Below are 24,048 nucleotides of genomic sequence, written 5' to 3'. Positions count from 1 at the left end.
TCTTGTTTATCTCATCCTGAAAAGAGAGAGAAGGGGTTCTGGTGGCGCTTTTCAGAAAATAATTCTCTACTTTTGGAGAGTGTAGGCAGTGAAAATAGTCCATAGGTTTGAGTCCTTAAGATTCATTTTTTTTCTGCTTGTTCTGTAACAGCAGCAGTGTGCTACCCCAGCAAGAACAAAGGAGCCTCGGGAGGGACTCCTGACACCCCATGCCAGGCTGAATTTATTTTGTCACACCAAAGCAACTTCAAATGTGTAACTGTAGAGGAGTGGTTTGAAGCTTATGCTGGACTGAGTGAGGTTTGGAGCTTGCTTGTGATTTTTTTCTTCTGGCCTTGATTTTCATACAGCATTTGTTTTGCCCAGCAACTGTGTGTTTAAATAAGACGTACTATAAATCTTTTCCTACTTGTTTATAGGGGAAGAGAAAACAATTGAACATGCTGTTTAGTCTGAGGATAGGATATTTTGACCCAAGGTGCTGGAAGTAAGTCCCTACTTTATGGCAACATGTCCTGAGAATCATTAATGCTTCTAACAGGGCACGGAGGAGCTCGGGTCCCTCAGTGAGTCACATGTTGGGCTCATGCCCATCACCAGTGCACTTGAACAGGCAGATGGCAAGTGCTGTCTCTCCTCCACCCGTTCCCTTCTCCAGCCTGATCACATCTGCTGACATTCATGTGCCGAAATAGCATCACCAGTGGGGGAAAAGAGTCTCTCTGCTCGCAGGCTGCAGTGGGCTATGGACATGCTGCACAGCCTCTGGGGTTTGTCAATACTTGCAGCTTGTTTCACGACACTGAGCTCTGGAGCTGGCTTGGGATTTTTCATCTGGTCTCGATTTTTGTGTAGCGTTTGTTTTGTGCAGCTGTATAGATAAGACCTGACATAAATATTTTGCACTCAGGATAGATTCAAACTCATGGCAAACAGCAGTGGTCTGCTGCCACAGCACAAAATGGTTCAAGGAGGATGGAGCAAAGCCCACAACGTTTGCACTTTCCTCTAATTTGGTGAAAGAGCCACCACTGCTTGCAGTTTGGGCCAATGGCAGGGGTTTGATGCCTTTCTATGCAGGAGTTGGGAAGCAAGGGCAGCACACTTTGTGTTGGTTGAAAACCATGTTGATTGAAAACCATGTATTAGTCAAAGGGCCAGTCCTGGTTTGGGTACCAAATTGCAGGCTTTACTTTTGCCCAATCCAGGCAACTCCTAAAGGTTCAAGTATGTTTTAATGATCAGAATCATGGAAATAATCATAAGCAAAGGCAACAGATATCTGGGAGGAAAAATTGTAAATCAAAAGTGGATGAGATCTTGGTCTACTTCAAAACAGTGGAATTGCTTCTGGGTCAGATCCCAGCTCCAGGGAGATCACAGCGCTGTCTCTGACAGTAACTGTACAAGTCTACCCCATACTGACTTCTTAAGAGGTGTTTAATTTTTGATTGAAATGGGACTGGCAATTTACCCTTTAGCTTTAAATGTGCCCCATTACAATTGTCATAAGCAAAGGAAGAGAATGTATGTTCAAGGAGTAGGGTTGTCTTCTATGTTCAAAAAGTCACTTGGAATGTTATTTTATTTTACCTTTTTAGCACAGTGGTGAGTGAACAGCTCTTGCTTTTCAAAGAAAATAAAGCTGTTCCTTGAGATCTTTGTGTCTGGAACGCTGAAGTAGTCCAAAGACTTGTCCTGTACCAAAAACGTTTTCCCAACAAGATCTTCATTTTCATGTGCCATTTATAGTAAATGAAGACATGTTTGTAGGAGTACCGATAGTTGGAGAGGTTGATCATGCAAAAAAACTGGAGGACTGTTTTTTGAAACTTAAATCTGATTATGCATATATGCTATTTTTATTCCTCTCTTTAGTTATCTGTCAAGGAACATTTGTGCAAATGAATTTTCATTATGGATGTTAAGCATACAGGCGGGAATGCTGGCAGAAAGATATCCTAAATAGTGCTTTTATATACTGCTTTTCCCCAGGATTTTCAAGGTTAGCCTAATTCTGAGTTCTGGTTAGTCATTGTGAAAATGAAATGTGACCTATAGGACAGATCACAATAAGGCAGCTTCACTTTGATCTGAAGATCAAACGCTGCTTTCCAAACTGGGAATATTTATGAAGTAATTGGTGAGTCTCAGGAAAAACAAGTCTCACTCATGACTGTATTGGAAGTGGAAAGATGGCAAAATTCATAGTACGTTACCGGTGAATTGAGTAGGATGAGTTATTGCTAATAATATCCAACTGGCTGTCTCCTGAATTGGATTTCACATGTCTTATGTGGACTGGCAGATGAGGATAGTGGTGGAACTTGTGAATTACAGCTATTTTTACCCTACTGTTAAACTCAAGTAAGAAATTAGGAGTATTTAATATGTATATGTGCATGCCATGAACTGCCTCATAAACAAAGGTGTGTATATATACATGAACACGTCGGTGTACATGTACTCACACACACTTCCTGCAGAAAAGAGGTATTGTGGGTAGGTGTATGGGGCTGCCCAATTTAATACACCATGTCAGCTGTCGAGGTCTCAGGCTGTGATGGCAAACATTGTACTTGCAGTCAGACATCATTTTAAAACTTGTACAGTGTGGGCATTTCTGTTATTAGGGCCAGGACATACAACGTGTTTTATTGGGGCAGGAATTCCCAGTTGGAAGAAAGAGATTTGGACCTGTTGTGAGCTGTTTCTAGTGGAAAGAAGGACTGTAATGTTTGCAGAGGTACAGCAAGAGGTACTTCTTTTGAACTGACCTCTCTGAAGTGAAGATGTTGGGCAGCATGGTTTCTGCTGCACTTGCCTGGGATCAGAGTGTGTGACCCCAGAGAGGGAAGAGAGGACCTGCCTTTGCCAAGGGAACATGTAGGAGGAAGAAGGGGCAGGTATCCTAAGAAGCCTGGCTGAGTTTGAAAGCACATCAGGAACCTGGTGCTGTCACACCAACCCATCTGCATCGATGCTGTCTCGGTAGCCCCAGGAGAGCTGGCCCAGGGCAAACAGGATGTAGGTCTCAGGCTTGGATAACCAAAGCCTGTTGCCACTGCAGTCCCCACTGAGCTCAACTCTGCAAGGAACCAGTCCACAGGGACATGCTATCCTGTCTCAGTGCCTGCAAGTGGCTGCAAACTCCTTCAGCCTCGGGATAAATTCTTTCAATAGTTGTTTGCCTTCAGGGCTGCAGATTTCTGTTTTGTTTCCAGCCTGAATTGGCTTTGATTTAGCTCCAGCTGTTGAAAGCATACTGAAGAGCAGGAGATGGGTTGCAAAGGGACCTCCAGGACCTCTGATTCCTCTGTCCTGGGGCATGGATGTGGGCAGGGTTCAGTGTGCACTGTGCAGAGCATTAACCACAGTGCAGTGCCAGGCTCTGACCAGGCATCTTGGCACTGCTGCTTTTCCCTGCCCTGGTACCACTATAACTGGCTTACACTTATCTGGAGGTGAATAAAACAATCTGACATGAGAGCCTGGCCTCGGGGAACACAGAGGCACCGTGGGGGACAAAGGGAAGAAGGAGAATGTGGCAATGACAAGGAAATTGCTCTCTCTGAAGATTTTCTAGTCTGCTACAAAACTGGAGCTGAGAGCAGGTGAGGGAAAGGAGTGGCAAGAGATCCAATAAATCAGTGGATCAGAAGGTCCATCCTGTAAGGATAAGGCAAAGGCAGGGGAGAGCTGTGGATGGAGGCCACCTGCCTGGTCCCCCCGAACCCCATCCTGCTCTGAGCCAGGTATCCTCCCTCCTCTGCCGAAGCCCAGGAGCCACCTATTTGCTCATCGCAGTCACGTCTGTTTGGGTGTCTGCGCCTCCCCAGGAGGCGGCTCCGTCCAAAGCAGGTACCCACGGCCCGCGGGTCCGGCCGGGGGGCGGCTGGGGCGCCCCTGCTGCCCGGCCCGAGCCCCCTCCTGCCCGGCCCCTCCGCAGCTCCGCACGCAGCGCCGCCGGGCAGGGCTCCCGCTCGCTGCCTCGCCTGGGAGAGGAGGAGGAGGAGGGAGAGGAGGAGGAGGAGGAGGGGAGGGTGGTGATAAGGGGCTTGCTGCGTCGCCTCATTTCTGTACCCAGCGCACGGCTCGTGGGGTGTGCGCGGTGCCCGCATCGCTGCCGGAGGGATTCTGCTGCTGCTGCTCCTGCTGCTGTTCCTGCTGCTGCAGTCCCGGCGCTGGGCTGCCGGCGCCCAGGCGTCAGAGGAGCGCTGCCTGTTTACCGTCTGGTAGGAAGTGTTGCGATGCAAAAGCCGAACGTGCCCGTGGAGGGGAATCTGCGCTGGCGGCGGCACCTGTGAGGAGCGAAGGCGAAGAGGCTTCCCGAGGCGTTCAGCAGCCGGCGGCCAAGGGGCTGGGCATCCGCACCTCACCCCAGTGTCTCCACCACCACTTGCTCCGGATCTCTTCTTAAGGGAGAAGAGGGAAAAGGATCCAGAAACCCCCTTGCAACTGGACAGCCCCTGCTGGAGTCTAACAGGTGTTTGCTGGGATTTGAATGGGGAGGGGACGGGGTGGGGAGAAAAGTTAACTGGAGAAATTGGGGCTAGGAGAGATGCAATGATCTTGCACCAAGTGGATGTGCCATGTCTGCATGCAAATAGTGCGTCTGGAGAAGCTCGGAGGGATGTCTTACAAGTGATCTGCGTGATCTCCGTAGAAACGCTCACCTCTGCCTGCAAACTTTCCCCTGCTAGAAGTTGAGAGGAATAAAACAACATCAGAAAGTCAAAAAAAGGGGAAGATCTCAGCGGACAAAAACGCTTGAGCTAAACTGTTGCACCCCGACCTGGGGCTCTGGTGCGAGCATCCCGCCGGTACCTCCTGGGCTCCCAAGCCGACTGGCGGTGGGTGGCGTTGGCCAAGGTGCCCGGCAGCGTCCCCAGCCTTGGGGACGGGCCGAGCAGCATGCTGGCTGTGGCACGCGTGGCCGGCCAGCAAACCCCGCGTGCCTGACCCGCCGGTGCTGCCGGGGCGGTGGCGGCCATGGCTGCAGCCATCGCCAGCTCCCTGATCCGCCAGAAGAGACAAGCCAGGGAGCGGGAGAAGTCCAATGCCTGTAAGTGTGTCAACAGCCCCAGCAAGAGCAAGGGAAGCTGCGACAAGAACAAGTTGAATGTGTTTTCCAGGGTCAAACTCTTTGGCTCCAAGAAAAGGCGAAGAAGGCGACCAGGTTGGCAAGGGGTATATCTTTGGGGGGTTGGTTTGTTTAATTTAATGGAAACCGGGATGTGTGTCAGGTGCGGGGAAAGGGGGGACAGGTGTCTCAGAGCTGGTAAAATCAATGTGCAGGTATTGCCAGTTGTGGCTTGTATCGTCTGATAGTACACCATGCCAGTCCCTTCCCCAGTCATGTTCGTCTGGTTTATACGGGTAACACCCACTGTTGCTGTCTGTCTCACTTGCACACCTGTGTGCACCCATGTATTGGTAATTCGGGTGTCTGTCTCTGTGTTACACATACACATATGCAATACACATGTCGTTTATCTGTGGGGGAGATGCCAGTGGGGAAGTTCCCACACATGCATCTCCTCCAGTTGTACGTTAAATAACTTAGTGGTCTTAGGGATCTGTTTTTGTTGTCCTCCTCAGAATGCCCGTGCTGTGCTTTATCTCCTGATTGCAGATGAAGCTTTTTGCTTTCACTGGCACCTTCCGGAGTTCTGCTTCAGCACCCTGTTCCTTTCTAGGAATCCCATACCTGCAGCTGCCCTGCGGACACAATGTTCTCTGTGTCACAGGTGCAAAAGATCAGGCACAAAGACACAGTCTCTGATCTGAGTGGGTTGTTTTGTATGTGGGAGGAGCAAAACCCTCTGGTAATGTTGCTGTTGCTTTGCTGTGCTGGAGCATCAATGCCATTAACTGCTCCACCTGTCCACCTTGCTCAGCAGCCACGGAAGAGCTGCCTTACTCACAGTTTGCAAACAGCTTTGGGATGGATTGTGACTAAAAAGCCAAAGTGAGGGTTGGAATAATTTGTTTTCAGAAAAGTTGGTAGATATGAGTTGTGCATCCATCAGTACACTCATTAAAGGTTGCTAACAAGAACTAATATGCTTATGCAAACTGTTGTAAGCTTTTGCCTTCAACCCCCACTAAAATGAAGTAGAGTAGCAGAGTCCCTAATGTCTTTGAGCACAAACATAAGGAGTCTTATCCAGACACACTTTCCAGACTGGTGGAAATGACACAACATATCTTCACAGTATGTTTATCTCTGAATAAAGTAAGATGTTGTGGAGCGAGTTGCAGGGATGCATCAGCTCCTGAGAAACGTAATTGTGTGAAACGACTACAATGCAGATGTCATTGGGATTCAGTGGACGTAGACCTTTCTTTGTAATTACTCCTGATGCATTACCTAGATATCTTAAATGACACACTTGACAGCATACTGTATGCCCTGCTGCTGTATACTTTTTGGTCTGGAATGATATGAAACCCTGTGAGATATCTCACTCTCCGACTGTGAATCTGAGGATGGTTATGAAAAAAAGAAATCTATCCAAACTCTGTGTTGTTTTGATCTTTCTTCTTCTAGCTGAGGAGGTAATTACCTCAGCCCTTATGGTAATATTTATTTTGCAGCTCCACACATTGCTGGATTTCAGGATTTCCCCCTCCATTTTCCATATGTTCATTGAGTAGTTTATCGCTTTGGAGGCTCTATACTCTTTGGAGCAGCAAGGGATGGGGTTTGTTTATTAGAGCTGCAGCAGTTCCTGTGCTAAACGTTTGCTGCTATATATTTAGGCTCTCAACTGTCTCTGTGGCTTATATTAGTGCTATCATAAAGTCTTCTTTTTCCTCTCCATTTAAGAACTCACACCTTTTTTAAAAGACAGAATACATTCTTTGCCAGCTCGTTTCTAATCTTAAATGAGATAGGGATGAGCTCCTGAGGCCAAGCAGGACACTGTTGGAATCTGTATTCACTGGAAGTAGATTTTACTGTGCTATTTACATTGCAGTTGAAAGTGATATTTAATCATTTTGGCAATTGATTTCATAAACATAAATTTGATCTCAGCCTGAATGAAAAGTGTTGCAAAGCCGGTTTCTCTGCCTTTGTTTTGGGTCTTTTTCTTATCTCAGCCTTGAGAAGAAACCTGAAGATTCGTTTTTAACATCCTGTTTGTTTGGAACAGCACATCAGGATTTCCCACATTAATCTCACTATTGTTCTTTTACAGAGCCTCAGCTTAAAGGTATAGTAACAAAGCTATACAGCAGGCAAGGATACCACTTGCAGTTGCAAGCAGATGGAACAATTGATGGAACAAAAGAGGAAGACAGTAGTTATAGTAAGTGACACAAGAACAAATGGTGTGTTTGTGAATTGTGGTGTCTCATTTCTCCCATGTAGGTCCGATCAAAACTGTTGTCCTGGGATGGCTGAGTGAGTGAAAGTGGCACTAACGCTGTGCTCGCAGCGCAGAAGCCCTTCAGACTTACTGGGTCTGAGAGAAATACAGATAAAAATCACTTATAGAAATAATGAACTAGAGGAGGTAATGATGACACATGTGACAAACAAAGCAAATGTTATCTCCATGGTAATCTAGAGAACTTCATGGCTGTCCTTTGGATTTTATTAGATTTTTTTTTTTTCCAACGGGGAAAATTTGCTCGCCTACTCAGAGTGCCTGAAATAGAATAACGCTATCTCCACTCCTAAACAGGGGCTCATTCAAACAGAGCCATGTTATTTCACACAATGAGAGTTCATCATCTTTTGAAAGTTCACATTTCTCTATTATTATTATTTTTTACTTCTTCTAAACTTAATTATACCATCAACTTTCCACCAGATTTCCCTCAGCTTTTCTGTGAAGAAGCCTTGGGCATTTTTGGTTGTTGGGAATTTTTTAGAACTTTGAGAATTAATAGAAAACAAGGACAAGATGACTAGAGAATAGATTTGGTGTGTGTAAATAAAATATTTAAGGGTTTCACATAGTTGTACTGTTTAGCTTAAACTACATTTTTGTAAAGAATGCAAGGAGTTTTAAGAAGGTATTTCAGGCCACTCAGATGACAAACCAAAAATCCACACACAGACCTTCCTTGTTAATTAATAAAAAAGCACTGATTTCAGTGGCATAATTTCAAATGAAAAGCATTTGCAGGTGAAACATCATTTCATTTTACAGGGCACTCCAATGTGTCAGGGTGAGCACTTGATGCAATAGAAGATATTGTATCTTATTTGCCCCATCACTTGCTCCCATTGTTTTCTCACACCCTCTTCAATCCTTTTAGCATCCCTGTGTTACCTTCTCACTGAGAGGAGGGGGCTGGTTTCCCTGTGGGAGGAGGTCCCCTCTGGAGCCCCTGGAGGTGCTGGCCATAAGGGACAGTGAGGACCTGTGGGGACACCTGAGGTCTGGCTCCAGGTCCCATCATCACCTAAAGAGACCACATCAGTGCAATGCTGATGGCTACTGCCACCTTACACAGTTCTCCTAGTGCAGCCACAAAATTTACCTTAAGAATGGTCCTTATGGACCTTAAACAGTGCTTTACTTTCAAGTAAATGACCTGATATTAAGATTTTAAAAGTCAGTGCAGATCGTTCAGGATTTTGGGGTAATTCTGTTAATTATCTTTAAAAAAAAGATGAGGAAATAGGCAAAGCTTCCTCCTTCCGTCCAAGTGTGATATTGCTATAAACTTTTAATTTAGCAAAGCAAATATCTGAAATTGCAAATATTGATTTTTTTGTTGTTGTTGTTTCATCCAAATACTTGGCTTGGTATCCCTCTAATAGGGATTCTGAGATTTGAAACAAGATAAAATTTATGGAAATACAAATATGTCTTTTTCTAAGATATCTTTGTTCTCACTGTGTCCTTAAATTGACCATAACCTGATAGATTACTATGCAAATCATAAAAACTCCTTGTTTCTGTATACCAGCCTTCCAAAATGCTGAATACTTAAATATAATGGAAATATCCCAGAACTGATTGCAGCTGAACAGAACAGAGGAGGGTTTTATCATTAAAAAATTATCATACTCCTCTTTTATGTAAGGTAAGTGTATGGCTCTTGGTGTCCTGCAGTCCTGAATTAATTTTAATTGCAATATTTTAATAGAACTAGTCAGACAGACTGATTGTGCTGCGGGTCAGAGTCCACATAAGGTGCTTCCCCCCAGCCCTTGCTAACATGAATACTTAGCAGATCAGACCCTCTAAAATCCTTTCTTCCAGTGTTTGCAGAGATATCTCTCATTTAGTCCATTTTTGTGCACTACAGGGAAGTCACAGGACTTGTAGCCCCCTCCAAAAGCAATTATTCTTCCCTGTGTATGGTAGGACAGGAAGAACTTGCAGCCCCCCATAACCAGCTGTCTTTTGTGCTCCCGACAGCAGCCTGGGGCCAGGATCCACCTTCTCCATCATTTATTACCTGGAGCTGGGTGGGAAGTTGCCTGAAACTCTCCTTCAGCTCCTGACTTGGGAGCAATTATTTCAAGCTCTGCAGACCCGCTGCTGCATGCAGGGCTCACAAAAACAAGTTTGCATCCACAACTGCAGGGAGCTTAAAAGAAAGATGAGAGTTTGGAGCAAAATTTAGGCAGAAAATGAAGCACGGATTTAAGGAACCATAGCACTCATCAGGCCTCAGTTTTAGCCAGGATTCCATGTGATTTGAGGAAATGCCGTGTGGAAAGGATCTCCTGGCTGAGAAACAGGTTTTTACTCATTAGGTATGTTAAATAGGGCAAGAGTTTAAATAAAGGCAGAATTTATTCCCCAGTTTTGGCAAGACAAAAAGATTTCAAGACTGATAAAATAAGGAAATATAGGAAACAATATTCTGCAGAAAGCATACAAAAGTCCAGGTGGCCAAGCCAAGACTGGCACAGACTTCACAACAACGTATACGTTCATAAATTCAACTGTGGGCTGCTGCCTCTTGTTTTGCAGCTTTATTTCTGTGTCAGCTTGTATTGCACAAGGGCCGTGGCAAAGATCATCTCTCCCTAAGGCATCGCTAAGTTTTTCATTAGGGTGGATATTAAATCCTTATTTTAAACAGCACGAATGTAATAGGGAAAGACTAGGATGCAAATAGCTTTGCATTATTTTATGCTGACACCAACTGATTACAGTAGCAAGTAATTTATTTTCCTGTGGCTTTTTTGCCACCCTTTCTGTCATACCTGCCCACATGAGGATCATCCCCTAGAAATGTGATAGCACCTGCATCCTGTTGTCTGTGGTGCTGGGGACTTGGAGAGACGGGGCTGTGTGGCTCTGCTGTGGGTGCCATCAGCATTCGCTGACATGGACAGGCCACTTCTGGAACACTCACTGTTCCAGAAGCCAGATTTGGACTTGCTGCTGTGCAGGGACAGTGAGAATAATAGCTGCTGCTAAAGGGGACAGTCCCTTTTCTGGTGCAGTGCTAATGTCCCCTCTCCCTGGAGGCAGCAGCTGGGGTGGGATGTGTGGCTGTGCTGGCACAGGACAGAGTGTGCACCCCTCCAACAGCCGGTCCCTCTCTGCTTCAGCAGAGTCAGCATCACCCCCCCAACAGCCCTTTCTCAAATTCCAGCAGTCTGTGCCACAGCAGCTGTTCATCCCACTGAAGTTTAAACCAGCTTCTGAGTGTGCCTTACCCTCGTCTTGCCTCAAAATAGAGCGTGTACGTTTACGGCAGGAAAACCTTCTGCTGCTTAGGGAAGCAGCTGAGCACCCACTGCAGTGGGTGCCCCAGCCCTCCTCTGACAGGAGTCACTCAGACTCATATCTGCTCACTTTGCCCAGCAAAGCACAGCCAGGAATCCCTTACTAAAGCCTATCTGTGGCTCCTGGTAGCTGTGCCTTCTCAGTTGTCCCAGGCATTGCCCTGTCCTCAGCTGGTTACTGACAGGTTCGTAGCACTGTTTGTAGTGGAATCTGTGCTCAGACCCTTGTGCTGAAAATACCCAAACACCTGCCCTACTTGTAAATGTGCCATTAGGAAATCATCTTTCAAAAGAGACCTGCAGGTTCTGCCTGGATACCGAGCTTTAAATTGTGCTCTTCAGCCTACACAAAGATCAGATGCTGCTTTTTGGGGTTGAGCTGCAAAAGAGGGCTCTCCAAGGGAATATTTAATGAGTCAGAAAGGGAATATTTTCTCCTCCAAATAAACTCAAGCATTTGATAGAACGAATGAAAAATCCATTTCCCTTACTGAAAATCTAAGATTCTTTTCCAAAATACTGCACAGAATTAAAGGGTTTTGTTTTAGTGAAGAGAGAAAGTAATTTATGTTGATTTTGTACTTGAGACAAATGTGAGGAAGGTCTGCATGTGTGTGTGTGTGTGTGTGTGTGTTTGTGTCTGCATGTACACTCTCCCATATGAGAGGGAAAGAAAAACACAGATTTTATTAAATCCTACATTAATTTGTTAGTTCTGGATATTTCCACCTTTTCTGCTGCATTTGACCGTTGTAGGAAATGCAGTGCCCAACTTCAGGGCATTTGGCAATCCCACACCCAGAATTTAGGATCTGTATTAAATGCTGGCCAACTGTAAATTTCTTTTTTAATAAAATATGGCCATTTGGGGATTTTCGGGCTGAAAAAGGATTATAAGGGGTCATAACTCTTAGCTTATACTTCTGAAAAGAATAAAAATATTACAAATTCATAATTCAGTTTTAAATTGGCTTCAGACAGTGACCATAAATATCAGACTTCAACCTGAAGCAGACCAGAGTTTTCCAGCCAAGTAATAAATCATTGGAAATGAGAGGCAGTTTGGCATTACTTTATCCTATCTCTGCATTTATACTACAGACTGGAAGGAGATGTTTTGGGTTATGATAACTTTTCTTAACTCCCCTTTATTTTTAATCCTACACAGTGAACATGGATTACTGTATTCAACACTTTATTGCTTGTGTTCAGTTTTAATGTATCCATGAATCCAAGCTATGGCAGAGCTTTGCTTTTTTTTTTTTTTTTTTTTTTTGCTTTTTTTTGTTTTAATTTGCCACTTTACAAACCAGAATCTTCATTTTTTTGAAGAGACACTTCTCTGCTTATAAATACTGCCACTATTACCATGTATACAAGCATAAACACAAGCAGAACATTTGAAGCAGTTCAGTTTTGAAAGCACAGATTCAGGGCTTGATCTAAAGAATATGCTATAATTTCATTTTGAATTTATTTAACTCTTTCAAACCCATTCTCTTCTAAAAAGAGGAAAAAGAAAACCCCACTGAGTTTTGAGTGGAAGCATTTTGAGATGTTAATGATGGTTTTTAATCATCTTCCTCCTTCCTTTTGGTCACAATGTTTACTGAATTTGATCTTAAAAAAAGAAAAATATCATCTTGAAAAATTTTTTGTTTGCTTCTGGATTTCTTTTTGTTTTCTTTTTGCACTTACTGTCAAAAAAAACCCAAACAAATTAAGTATGTTCAGTTCTACTCAGCAGACCCTGGATTCTGCTCATGAGACAGGTAAGTCCTTTTAGCTGTCAGGACTTTCAATTCACCATCTTGAGGATGAGGGAGATACATTGATACCCTCATGTAATTTCTGAGCTATTAGTGGAAATTGCTGTAGAAGAACATGACAGTAGCACCCACAGAAATTAATATATGCGTGAATAGACATTTTTTTATTTGGTTCTGGTAATTATGGTTTAATTTTCTATCTAATCTGCATACTCTAAAGGATTAATTTTGCTCTCCATCTCCTTTCTCTCCTAGCTTTGTTTAACCTCATACCTGTGGGTTTACGAGTGGTGGCGATTCAGGGGGTTCAAACAAAATTATATCTGGCAATGAACAGTGAAGGATACCTATATACATCAGTAAGTAAACATTTTTAATTCTGTTCTCGGTGAAATTGTGTCAAGAACTTAGTAAATATGTAATTTACTATTCCAAGGAATCTGCTTATAATCTGTAGACATGAGATTTGACAGCAAATTCAGTGCAGTGGTGGTGGTCTGGTTCTAGCTTATTATTCTGTTTCCCTTAGGAATACATATGGATGAATGAAATCAAACTGTGGTGCCCTTGATGCAAACTAATAATCCTGAAGTGTGAAATATATAAAAAACCACACCCAAAACCAAAACCAAAAAGGATCCTCTCTCTTGGTCACTGTGAACTGATTGGGCTAACTAGAGCAGGTTATGGAGGGCAAGGGACAACTCATGTATCGCATGCATGCCTGAACACATTTTATATCCTCCTATATAATCTGTGTTACTGTTATTAAAAGGGATTAGAGAAAGTAGGTTTTTTTGTTTGGCCAGGATTTTCAAATAGAAATTTTATGATTTCAAGTTGCTGAGTGAGTAAAGAACTGTTTTATTAGGAGTTTTGATGAAGAATGTCAGTAAATAATTTTCAGTGACATTTCTTACAAGAGCAAACAGTGTTTTTGTGAAAAAAAAAAGAAGAAGAAAAAAAGACATTCTAAAAAATAGTCCAGTTTTCAATTAAAAACATTTAGTTGAACTATGTTCAGGAGTTTTAATTATAAAGTCTTAATAGATTTTTCCCAAGGAGGAAAATAGAGGAAAACGTAATTTATTATCTTCTGCAAATTATTCTCTTTTATGAATGATTCCCTTAATACTGATAAAAATTAAGTAAAATTATTCAAATCTCTCATTTATTTTGCAATCCTGACAGCTGGGACAAGGGGCAGCTTTGCATATTTTTCCTCCTGTATCTGCACAGCCAAAGCAAATTAGAACTGGCGTTGCTGCGGGACAAAGTAACATTTCAGTGAATGGCATCGAACTCTGCTTTCTTTTTTAGTCTGGCTGTTTGCTTAGTGTGGTTAATCCACAGACCTGTTTGTAGGGCTGTAGCCACACAGCCAGAACGTGCAAAGTCCGCTAATCCTGTGTAGTCACAGTCCTGTGACTGCTCAGTGTCATTTACATTTGCTCTGCAAATGTACCTTTGACTGCACTGTGGTTTTATTCACATCAGTGTCTGCAGTCACGGTCCTTTCTGGCTGCTCACTCCCCCAGAGAGCACCAGGTCGTGCTGTGCTGGCTTCTGTGGGCTCAGTCCCACCTCAGGGAGCTCTACCTCAAGTTGTGTCTCAAGGTGGGATAGGGAGGTTGCTGCATAAAGCAAAATTTCATTGCCGTGCTTAGTTTGAGCTGGTCAGTTCTTTCACTGCATACATTCTGGGAAAACCAGATCTGTTTTTGCAAAGAAGAAGATGGGATGAGGGTGGATTCTGCCCCTGTTAACCTACAATATAGCAGTAACTTCTCACTGTGAGTCGTGACCACTGAGAGAATGAAGTATCACTTCTGGTATCCCTTGACATGAGAAGAAGGGACAGAATATAACTCTGATTTGGATTAAGTCCAACTTTTTGCTTGATGGGCATCTAAACATCTTAGAGCTCAGAGATTCACTTCAGTTGTAATTTTTATTATTTGCATTGATTAGGGCTAGTTCCTCATGTGATTATGTTACCATGAATAGTGTCTTCCTTGAATCCTTTAGTATCTGTGAATTTAATAGTTTATGCCATTGCAAAATTAATTGGTGATATATCTCTATTTTCCCCTTAGTAACAGTGGTCGTTTTGGGGTTTTTATTAGGCAACTATATTTTCTTACATTTATTCTTATATTCTTGAACTTGATGGGCTTGGCAAGGCCTTAAACAGACTTCTGTTGTGTTGTTATGTCCCAGATTCATATTTTAAATACTCTTCACAAAGACAGGTGTCTGTTGAATTTCAATCTACTTTTCCAAAGAAAGTTGGCACCCAAGTTTTCAATAATTTTGGGTTTATCCTCTGAGGCTTTCTGGTTTCGTTGTCTTGTCCTTCATAATAATTGCAAGAAACTCTTGGTGGGCAAAACCAACTCATGTCTCTGTCAATGAACCCAGGGTGTCAACAAGGCCTGGTGAGGAGCATCTTTCCCCTACTTCACCTGCTGTGCGAAAAGGTTGCCAGAATCCGGTTCCAGCACTATTTTGTAATTGTTTCTAGCACTTCTTTTGCTGATAATGGTCCTTTCAGCAAGGGATATAGTCTGACAGTCTGATGCATGGGAAATGAGCTCTATATTTTGGGCTGTATTCTTGGTTGGTATAAATGAGTCCCAGGAGAGCTCGGCTGATTTATACCAGCTGAACACTCACCTGTTCAAGGAATGCCACCAGGGAGTCTGGGGAACAGATCAGCTCTAGTAAGTGACAGCCATCTACACATCCTGAGGGTTTCCAAGCCCACAGAGGGATGTGTTCCTGAATGGGATTTGTCAGGAGCAGACAGATGGCAACATGGGATTGATCAAGTGCAAAAGCCCCCCAAAACACTGTCAAATTCCTGAAGCAAGAGAACAAAGGGAAATAGAAATGTACTTAAATTGTAAATAACTATAACAGATAGTTGCATGCACCATTTCCAGAGAGAAACGAAATTAGCATTGATGGTGCAATATAATAGGGAGAAAGAATATTGTGATCTATGTCATGATCACTTGTGTCTGTGCAGAGGAGGATCCAGATATCCAACCTCAGAGATAGCTTGAGGTGTGGTTTGCTTCTGATCCAGTGACTGTACTCAAGAATGAGGTGAATTTGCTCCGGGGGGGGATCAGTGATGTATAATAAACCTGCAGAGAACGGATATCTGTAGTTGGCTGCCAGAGTTTATGGATAGTTTGTGGCATCTGTCAGAGCAAAAATAAGATTTTTAATGTAATGATAAAAGCTCCTCGGGGACAAGGCAGCAACTCAGCTAAGCAAAAGAAAGATATTATGTTAAATATATAAATATCTACATTTGTTACAGAAGCGCATTGAAAGTCCTGGACTGCAGGGAAGGGAAGCAACCCTGGTCCTCCCAGCAGCCCATTTTGCTCCAAGCAGTGTGTGGATCCTGTCCACACTGGCTGTAACATGTGTCTCCATATCACAGAAGAATACCACATTTGAAATGGTTTTTTTCTACAGCCAGTTTCATACCAAAGTCCATGGGAGTTGTGTGACTGCACCTCCCAAGCTGAACCCACCCTCTCAATTTTATTTGCAGGGACCTTATTCGGAGCAATTTGAAGCTGCAGCTCTTGGTGCTTGAGCAGCCATTTAAAATTGAAACATGGGATTTGATTCATCCCTCCTTACACCAGTGCCATGCTGCTGCAAGATGACTTATACAGTGTTATGGCACTGCTGTCTTACGTAACTGCATCAGGAATCATGCCCTTTCGTATTTTAGGGTGACTTTTATTTTATCTTATTTTTCTTTCTATGAATGACCACATCTTTCAAATGAGCACCATATACACTATACTTGAGTTTTCAGGTTTCATCCTCTATGAATTCCTTGTGTTCTTTCATTGTCTTGAACAAAAGAGTGGAAAATATTTTAAGGATCTGTTTGTCAGACGTGTAGTCCTAGAGCTATTGCTTTCTCATTAAAGCGGTGGTGATGTGACAGAGGAGGCTCACAGTGATACAGACCAGCAGCTGAGTGAAGTTCCTTAAGGGGAAGGTGTGTATGTAGGTGAAGAGAATTGATTGTACTGCTTGGATTCTGCATAGGCTGAAACATAACCCAAAATACAGCAATTTTAAAAAACAGCCTGCCAACATCTAGCTGTGTATTTTCCATGAACCATCATGTTAGAGTTTTAAAAATCATTTAATGATTGTCAGTGAAATGCATCTTTTTCCTGTAGAACATTTCAACCCAGGTAAGGTAATTGTGCACTTGTTTAGCCTGGATACATTGTCAGAAACAGTAAAATTTGTGCTGCTCATTGCATGTTTCTGGCCGGTCTCAAAAGCTATGCAGCTCAGCTTGTTAAGATGGTTTGTTTCCCATCTTGTCTTGTTCTGGGTTCCTGTGTTTTACCAAAGCATTTAATTTAAAAATGTCATAGGCAAGTAAGCTTACAGCTTCTCCCAGGTTGGAGAGAGCCCTTAGCTAAGAGTGGTCCTTTGCCCTGACCGTGTGTGATAGGGTCCAGTCTGTCCTACAGCCTTTCAACTCTTTTATTGGAAATTCAGGGCATTCAGTCTTTTGTAGGATGGTTGTTAGGAAGTTTTGTTTGTGCTAGCTTTCTTAACTATTCTAGAATGTCCAATATTTTTGAGTTAATAGTGCTACTGTATGCAGCTTAATTTTACCATTTCTTGTCTGATGTCACTTGATGCAGTTAGCATGGGTTTAAGGAGTACTTTGGTATAATACCCTGTGCAGAGTTTTACATACAATTTGCCCTAAGAGAGCATTCAGCTAACATTGTCCCCTCTATGTAAAATAAATTGTCATATATAAGTTTGGTACCTGCACAGAAAGTAAATGTTGTGTGAAGCATGCATGTTGATTATAGCCAAGAGAACTGAAATGTGATTAAATTCTCAGAGTGGTTCAAAAATTGGTTTTGGTGAGTTGGAAAGAAGAGAAGTTTGTGCATATTTTAATACTGAGCAGTGCAGTGGAGACCTGCTGTAGCTAATAGGAATGGCTGGGGCATTTATAATGAATTACTGAAAAAGAGCATTTTTCTACCTCAGAGAAATAGCACAAACCAAGAGATAGGGGAAATAATCAAAAGCTTCATCTAGTTAAATTTGCATGTCAGTATAAATCATTTTTTACCATGAATGCTCAAATGCAGACTACACTTTAACACAATTCATTCTTTTCAATGGCAGGGGCTTAGGTACAGCCACAGCACGTTTTCTTTTCATCACAACAACTTGTTCTGTGCTGGATAAACGTGCAACATCCTCACAGTGTGGAGGGCTGCTCTGGCCCTCCTGTGACCTGATGTGTGCTGACAGCCCTGACTGCTCCCACTGCCCCACAGGCAAGGTGTGGGATCAACACTGGGACAGGAGCATGCTCTGAGGAGGTTCCCAGGCATTGTAGGACCAGCCTGAGGTGATAAATGTTTCCTGACACCTTCAGCCATGGACACTGCTCTAAATGATGCCAGCAGCTAAGCTCAGTGGATGCAAACAGTGTACTTTGGTTCAGTCTTACAGCAGTGTTGCAGCACAGAGGTGAATGCTGGCTGGTGCCTGGCACAGGGAAGCTTGGCAGGTCTTCATGTAGCATCACAGGCTCCTGATACTGCTCCTGAATGGACACTCCCTGGCTCAGGCTGTGCTCATGGGCTCAGTGCATTACCAGGGAGTCCACCCGTGAGTTTTTGGGGTTAGCTGTGAGCTGAACTATGCCTGCAGAGCCCACTGCTCATGGATTTGTGTCTCTCTTGCTGAAGAGACCCGTAGCCTGTGGCTGAGCTGTCTGCGCCTGTCTGGCCCCGCTCTGTGATGTGGGACACTCCTGGGGGTCAGGTCCCTGGGGAAGCAGAGTGGTTTCCTGCAGCAGGTCTCCCTGAATGAGATCTGGCTGGTCCAAATGATATGTGCTGTTGATGAGTGGTGGGGTCAAGAGATGTGTGCTGTTTCTTTCAGGAGCTTGTCTCTACGTGGATCAGTGTGATTCCAGATTTCTGAAGACAGGTTGCCTGCTGTCTCCAGCAGAGAAGTGCGGAGGGCATAAGCCTCCCATGGGAGAATTATTAGGAGATTCAGTAAGCTGAAAGTCTTGAAGCTATTATGCTGCTTTTCTCTACAAGTCACCCCCCAGGCATCTGAAATCCACAGAGATGCTGATGTGAATTCATCTCTCACTGCAGGTGGCGGGAGCTGAGGAGACTCAGCACCTCCTCAGATGAGGCTCCATAAGAGGAGCCCAAGCAGGAGAGAGTGATGCTTCAGGGCTGTCCACTGCACAGATCCTTACAGACCTGCAGTTAGACACCTGTTCAATGGTTTCCTAACAGAGACGCCGTTAAAAATCAGCAGTGAAACTGCTGTTTAAATGTCCTATGAGATAAATAATATACATGCAAAGGAGATAAAAGACTAAAATTACATCCAGTCTCTTTGTTAGTCATTTACTAATCAATGCTAAAATCCTTGGGTGAAAAGGCAGAAAGTCCTTATAGGCTCAAACTTCAGGTGTTGCTCAGAGCAGAAGTTTGGGGCTCAGTGAGCTCAGAAGTGTGGATGAAATGGCAGTGCAGGTTATAACCCCCAGTTTTTCAGTCTGTTGCTCTGCTGATTGGGGTCACTGTGACACAAAACTGCCGTGATGCCAAAATATAAAGCCTTGGCAGAATCTGGAGCTGAACTCAAGTCTCGTAGTTTGGCACCTTGGATCACACCAAGCCCTTCCAGCATTGTGTTTTGGCCCCAGGCCAGCAAACAAGGAATACTGAGTTCCAGGACTTTGAGGATACTCACAACTCCTCACTGTCACATTGCAAAACATGTTTGGCAAGCAAGAGTGGTAAGCAGATAAGGACTTGAGCAGACAGCATGAGTTGCAAAGTGTGAGAGTAAGAGCACTGCCAGGTTCTTGGCGTGTTCTGTTGGGTTTGTGTGTTCAGATCGCCAAACGACAGATTACGTTGCTATGATTCAGCAGAGCCAAGGAGAAGTGTTCCACTTTTCTCTCCTAAATTTGGTGTAGGTGATACACCTTGTGAGCAGCAGTGTAGGTGCCTGTGGGGTGCAGAGGTCCATGCACACCAGTAGCATCTGTGCCTGCTTCCTGTAGAGCTGGGCTCAGTTCGCTAGGAAAATAGGGATGTTAGTATTCATGTGGAATTTTGAGGCTGTTTATTTTTCCTAATATGTGTGAAATATCTTCAAGATCAGAAGCAAGATCACTTTCCAAACCAACCCTGTTTCTTCAGAATGTGGCTTAATTAAAAGAAAATACCATTGTGAAACCTCAGCTTATTTCCTGAGCTTGCTTTCCTTCTAGAAAGCTGCCTGCCTCCCCTGGGAAGCCCAGAAGGGCTTTCCCCTCCTTCTCGTGCTGCAGGTTGAGCTAATGAGCAGCTCTTGTCACAGTGACTCAGCAGAGCTTCTGCCTCGTTCCGCTCGCTCTGTAACCCGCCAACAAGATGGCTCACCCCGACGGCGCTCGCAGCCTGCTGCCGGCTGCAAACGCCCATCTGAAGATGAACGTCTAAACAAGGATGCTGGGGCAATCAAAGACAGCCTCCAAGGGCTCCCCAAACCAACAGGAGTGGGTTGGCACTGGAAAACAAACTCAGAGCTGGAGTAGGAACTAACCCAGGGTGACACTGAAATGCAGGGACTCATCACGGTTATTAAATCTGCAGAAAGCGTTTTCCACACAGCGCGTTGTTCAGCTGGGGAACTCATTGCTATGGGATCCCGAGGATCCCATCAGTTTTGTGGGCTCAAACGTCACCTGGGCAAATTCTTGAAAGCCAAATGCTGCAAAGTACAATGACGTATGTACAATGGGATGAGGTGCAAAGACTGAGAATACTGCTTGACTGTAAAAGTTCACCTTGTCAGTCAAAAGGCTTCTTTAGAAAATGCTATTGAGAAAAAACAATGGGGAGTCAGTTGGGAGGAAAAAGGAGTCGTTATACCCCAGATTCTGAGTTTTATGATTGCTTTTGGGAACTGCAGCACAGCCGGGGAGGGGTTTCCAAAGGGAACTCAGTTACTTCAATCACAGCCTAAATGCCATCCTCTTGGCATGACTCCTGGTACTGAAACCAGAGACACCTGTGTGAGTCCTAGGAAGCAGGATAAACTTTGTGTGTGGTACAGAAGCTATGCAGGGAGAAAGGAAATGGAAAAGTTGTCATATTTAAATTATGCCCTTGAAGCCTTGGTTTCAGAAACTAACTTTTCCACAGATAAGCTAATTCTCAGAGTTAAAGCTGCTGAATTCCTGAATGGAAAACAGAAAAAGGGCTCGGGAAAGAAAAAAGTCCCTTGAATGAAAATTGTATCAAGAAACTTGCATTTCCATATTGAACTGCTTCCATTAGGCAATCTAGGATTAACAAAGGAATCCAAAATTTAGAATGAATTAGGGAGTCTTTGGATATAATGTCAATAGAATAGCTTTTACCAGGAAATTGGATGGTTTAAATAATTGAACTGATAAAGCCTTTCATATTTTATGTTCTGTGGATGCTACAGGTGCCATCACATTGTTTTTCATTTTTGTAATTTTACCCAAAGAGCTCTGAATATTGAGCAGTACGGTTCTTCTAAAATGAAATCCACTGGGGAGCTAAGCAAAACGGGCATAATAATTGGTGAAGTACAGTTCTGTTTATTTAAAGCCTCAGGAGGTATCTAAAAATCAGAGAGCTTGTTTCAGAAGCACAGCACAAGAGGCTGTCTGCTTTATAAAGCAGTCTTTCCCTTTTCTTATTCTGATTACTTTGAATGCACATAAATGAGAGATCAATTTAGACCCTCCATCCTCATCCCCAGAGCTTTTTCAGATGTTAAAAAAATCCTGTTATGAGAGAGCATTGAATCCAAGTCTTGGTAGGACCTTACATTTGAGCTGACTGGGAATGGGCAAACCTCAAAGGACTTGTGAGCATGTGGTTCCTTAAATGACAGCTCCAGAACCTAATGTTTTAACAAAATGGGCTTAGCAAACTGCAAAGAGTGGGCTGTTCCTTACCCTGCCAGTATTCGTGTCCTCCAGCTAAACTGGAAGACCTTCTAGTCTAAACTGCAAGTATTTTTAAAATGAGAATCTCTTGTGGAGCTGGTGCACAAATTAGAAACAGAGTTTCATAAATATGAAGGTTTCAGTTTGGGTTTCAGGCAAAAGTTCACATCAATTCTCATTCTGTTCTCGTTCTTTCACACCAGTGTGCTCGGATCTAGCAGATCATCTGCTGCCAGCTGAGCCATATTGACACTGACAGAAGGCACAATAAGCTCAGAGTAAATAAGTGAATGATCTGAAACAGAACAAAAAAACCTCAAAAATTCTAATAAAGTGAAACAGATACAGTTTGAAGTGCAGATCTGTTCCCTTCACCTGATGAAGTGAAACCTTCACCAATAGTTTAATGGGCTTGATGTTGCATACCCTTTCTCATGTAAGTAATCCTTACTCAAGCTAGCAGTTCCATTGATTGCCTTCCAGAGGAAGAATTAATTTATGTGAGTAAAATTTTTGGGATCTGGACAAGACAGTCATTGATTTGCAGTATGAAATTTATGTGTCATTAAAAAATGAACAGAGCATTTGTGAGGTCTGTGAAACTTAATGACTGAAAAAAGTCCCTGCTTGCCTGGAGACTGGAATGGTCATCAGGAATAGGGTGAGCAGCAGATGTCAGTCCTGGATGCCCAGAGGGTTTGTTTGGTGTTATGGGCAAGACTTGAGCCCTTGGCTTGGATCCTTCTCTGGAGCTGAATGCCCAGGGCTTCATTTTGAGCCATGCAGTAGCTGGACTGATGCTTTCCTACGAAGTAGTCAAGCAAGTGCAGAACCAGGTGTTGTTTTGTTCGCTAATAATTCGTCTCTTCAAATGCCTTATGCTTTTGGGCATTTGCTTTTAGAACTTGAAGTTTTTTGGCAGCCCCTTGTGAAAATCTCTAGTTCTCCAGGTGCGGGGGAGCATTGGCAGTGGCTCTTTTTGCAGGGCTGTCACAGCACCAGGAGTGCTCTGATAAGGTTCACCAGCCAGTACAGGCTGTTTTTTCCTGACACCTTTCTGTGGAAGGCAGTGCATACCTAGTGTCACGGATGAGCAGGGATGACTGTGTTACTTCTGTTGGGCATCATGAAACCAGAGCCAGCATCACTCACCTATTTTTGAAAATCTTGACTTTAATTTATGCTTTAGCTGCCTCTGTGTGAAACAAAGACTTAATGTGTGTTCTAGACAGAGAGACTGGCAGCTTGCACCATGGGCAGTGGGGTTCAGCACAGACTTCCCGAGGCTTTCTCTTGGGGAAATGATTGCAGCTGTGGTAGAAAAGACCTGAAAGGGCTTTATACACATTGTTGATTTCTATCACGTTAGTTAATTGTTTTCCAAATTTGCATTTCTAATCAGTGAGATGCCAGAAAACACCTGTACTCTCTAAGTGATGCACTAACAGTTTATATTTCCTTTAATTATGCTTGTAGGAACAGTACAAGAATGGCAAGCATTTATTATAAATAATTTGTAGCTCTTACGAATAAACAATGAATAATCTTTTTCTTCATAAAATTATGTCCAGCAACAGTGGCTGGGAGAGGGTATTCCCTGCTCATCAGCCAATAGCCATTGCACTGATGATTTATGTTCCTGAGCAGATTGATCTGATAGCACTAAAAACTCGCATTTATCACCATCTCTATCACAGAGCTCAGGCAGGGCTGTGTTTAGAGGCCATACAGTGATTTCCCCATGGTGAATCCTGAAGGATCCTGAATTTTCAGCTGAGAAAGAGGCACTCTTAATCTGCAAGTGGCTTGGGAATACCTGTACTCAGGAAATCAGCCTCCTTTTGTGTTGTTAAGGGAGAAGATGGGTACAGCCACCCTGGCTTGGCTGGGAATCATCTGATGGAGCTTCATTTGCTACCCAACAGCAAACCCTCTGCACTTGCAGCTCTTCATTTTATTATTGCAAGACTGATAGTAAAAGAAGACAAGTGATTTTTTTTTTTTACCTCTCATTTAATAACAGGCTTTCTGTTGTTGAGCTGTTTTGTTTCCCTCTGGCTCTGACAGTCTTCTAAACAGCAGTTGCTTCTCTTATGAAACAGTTGGAGTTAATGTGGGTAATTGTGATAGTTATGGCCTTTACTTTTTGATATGGCAATTATTCAACCTGTACTTTTTTACTGAGTCAAGTAATGTTGGTAAAATTAAGTTATCATTATGCTGATGCCTCTGGAGACTATTTGCTGCAGTAAGGCCAAATCCGAACATCTCTACTCTTACTCAAAACAAATGTCAAGTAACTTAGAATAGAAAACTCCCCATGCCTTGAACATGCTAAGGTTGTCCCTTCCACATACCCTCATCACTGTGTCAGCTGCAGCAAGGTCACACACATTATGAAGAGAAGAGTTTGTTCCTTTGACTCATGTTTTGGCATCTTTAAAGCTCTGCTGGTAGAGAGTTGTGTGAGGTTTTACAGGTCATATAGTTCTTAAACCAAAATCAAAGCACTTCAAGCTGGAGGTAAAAGTTTCCATTTCTGT

General features: G+C 43.4%; 1 protein-coding gene across 11 annotated transcripts in view; it reads left to right on the top strand.

Moving 5' to 3' along the window:
- Nucleotides 1–24,048, top strand: part of FGF13 (fibroblast growth factor 13) — a 313,357-nt gene that overhangs the window by 247,911 nt on the left and 41,398 nt on the right. For 10 of the 11 annotated variants that reach the window (XM_064670076.1, XM_064670075.1, XM_064670071.1 and 7 more), the window contains 2 exons: nucleotides 7,206–7,316; nucleotides 12,736–12,839. In XM_064670076.1, the coding sequence (XP_064526146.1) occupies nucleotides 7,206–7,316; nucleotides 12,736–12,839 (215 nt within the window). Of the gene's footprint in view, nucleotides 1–4,520; nucleotides 5,180–7,205; nucleotides 7,317–12,735; nucleotides 12,840–24,048 lie in introns of those variants that run through there. The other variant, XM_064670073.1, reaches the window with a different exon arrangement.

The sequence above is a fragment of the Pseudopipra pipra genome, chromosome 13 (assembly GCF_036250125.1).
Source record: "Pseudopipra pipra isolate bDixPip1 chromosome 13, bDixPip1.hap1, whole genome shotgun sequence".
Lineage (NCBI taxonomy): Eukaryota > Metazoa > Chordata > Aves > Passeriformes > Pipridae > Pseudopipra > Pseudopipra pipra.
The sequence above is the reverse complement of the archived record's forward strand: the minus strand, read 5'-3'. Positions and strand labels throughout refer to the sequence as shown.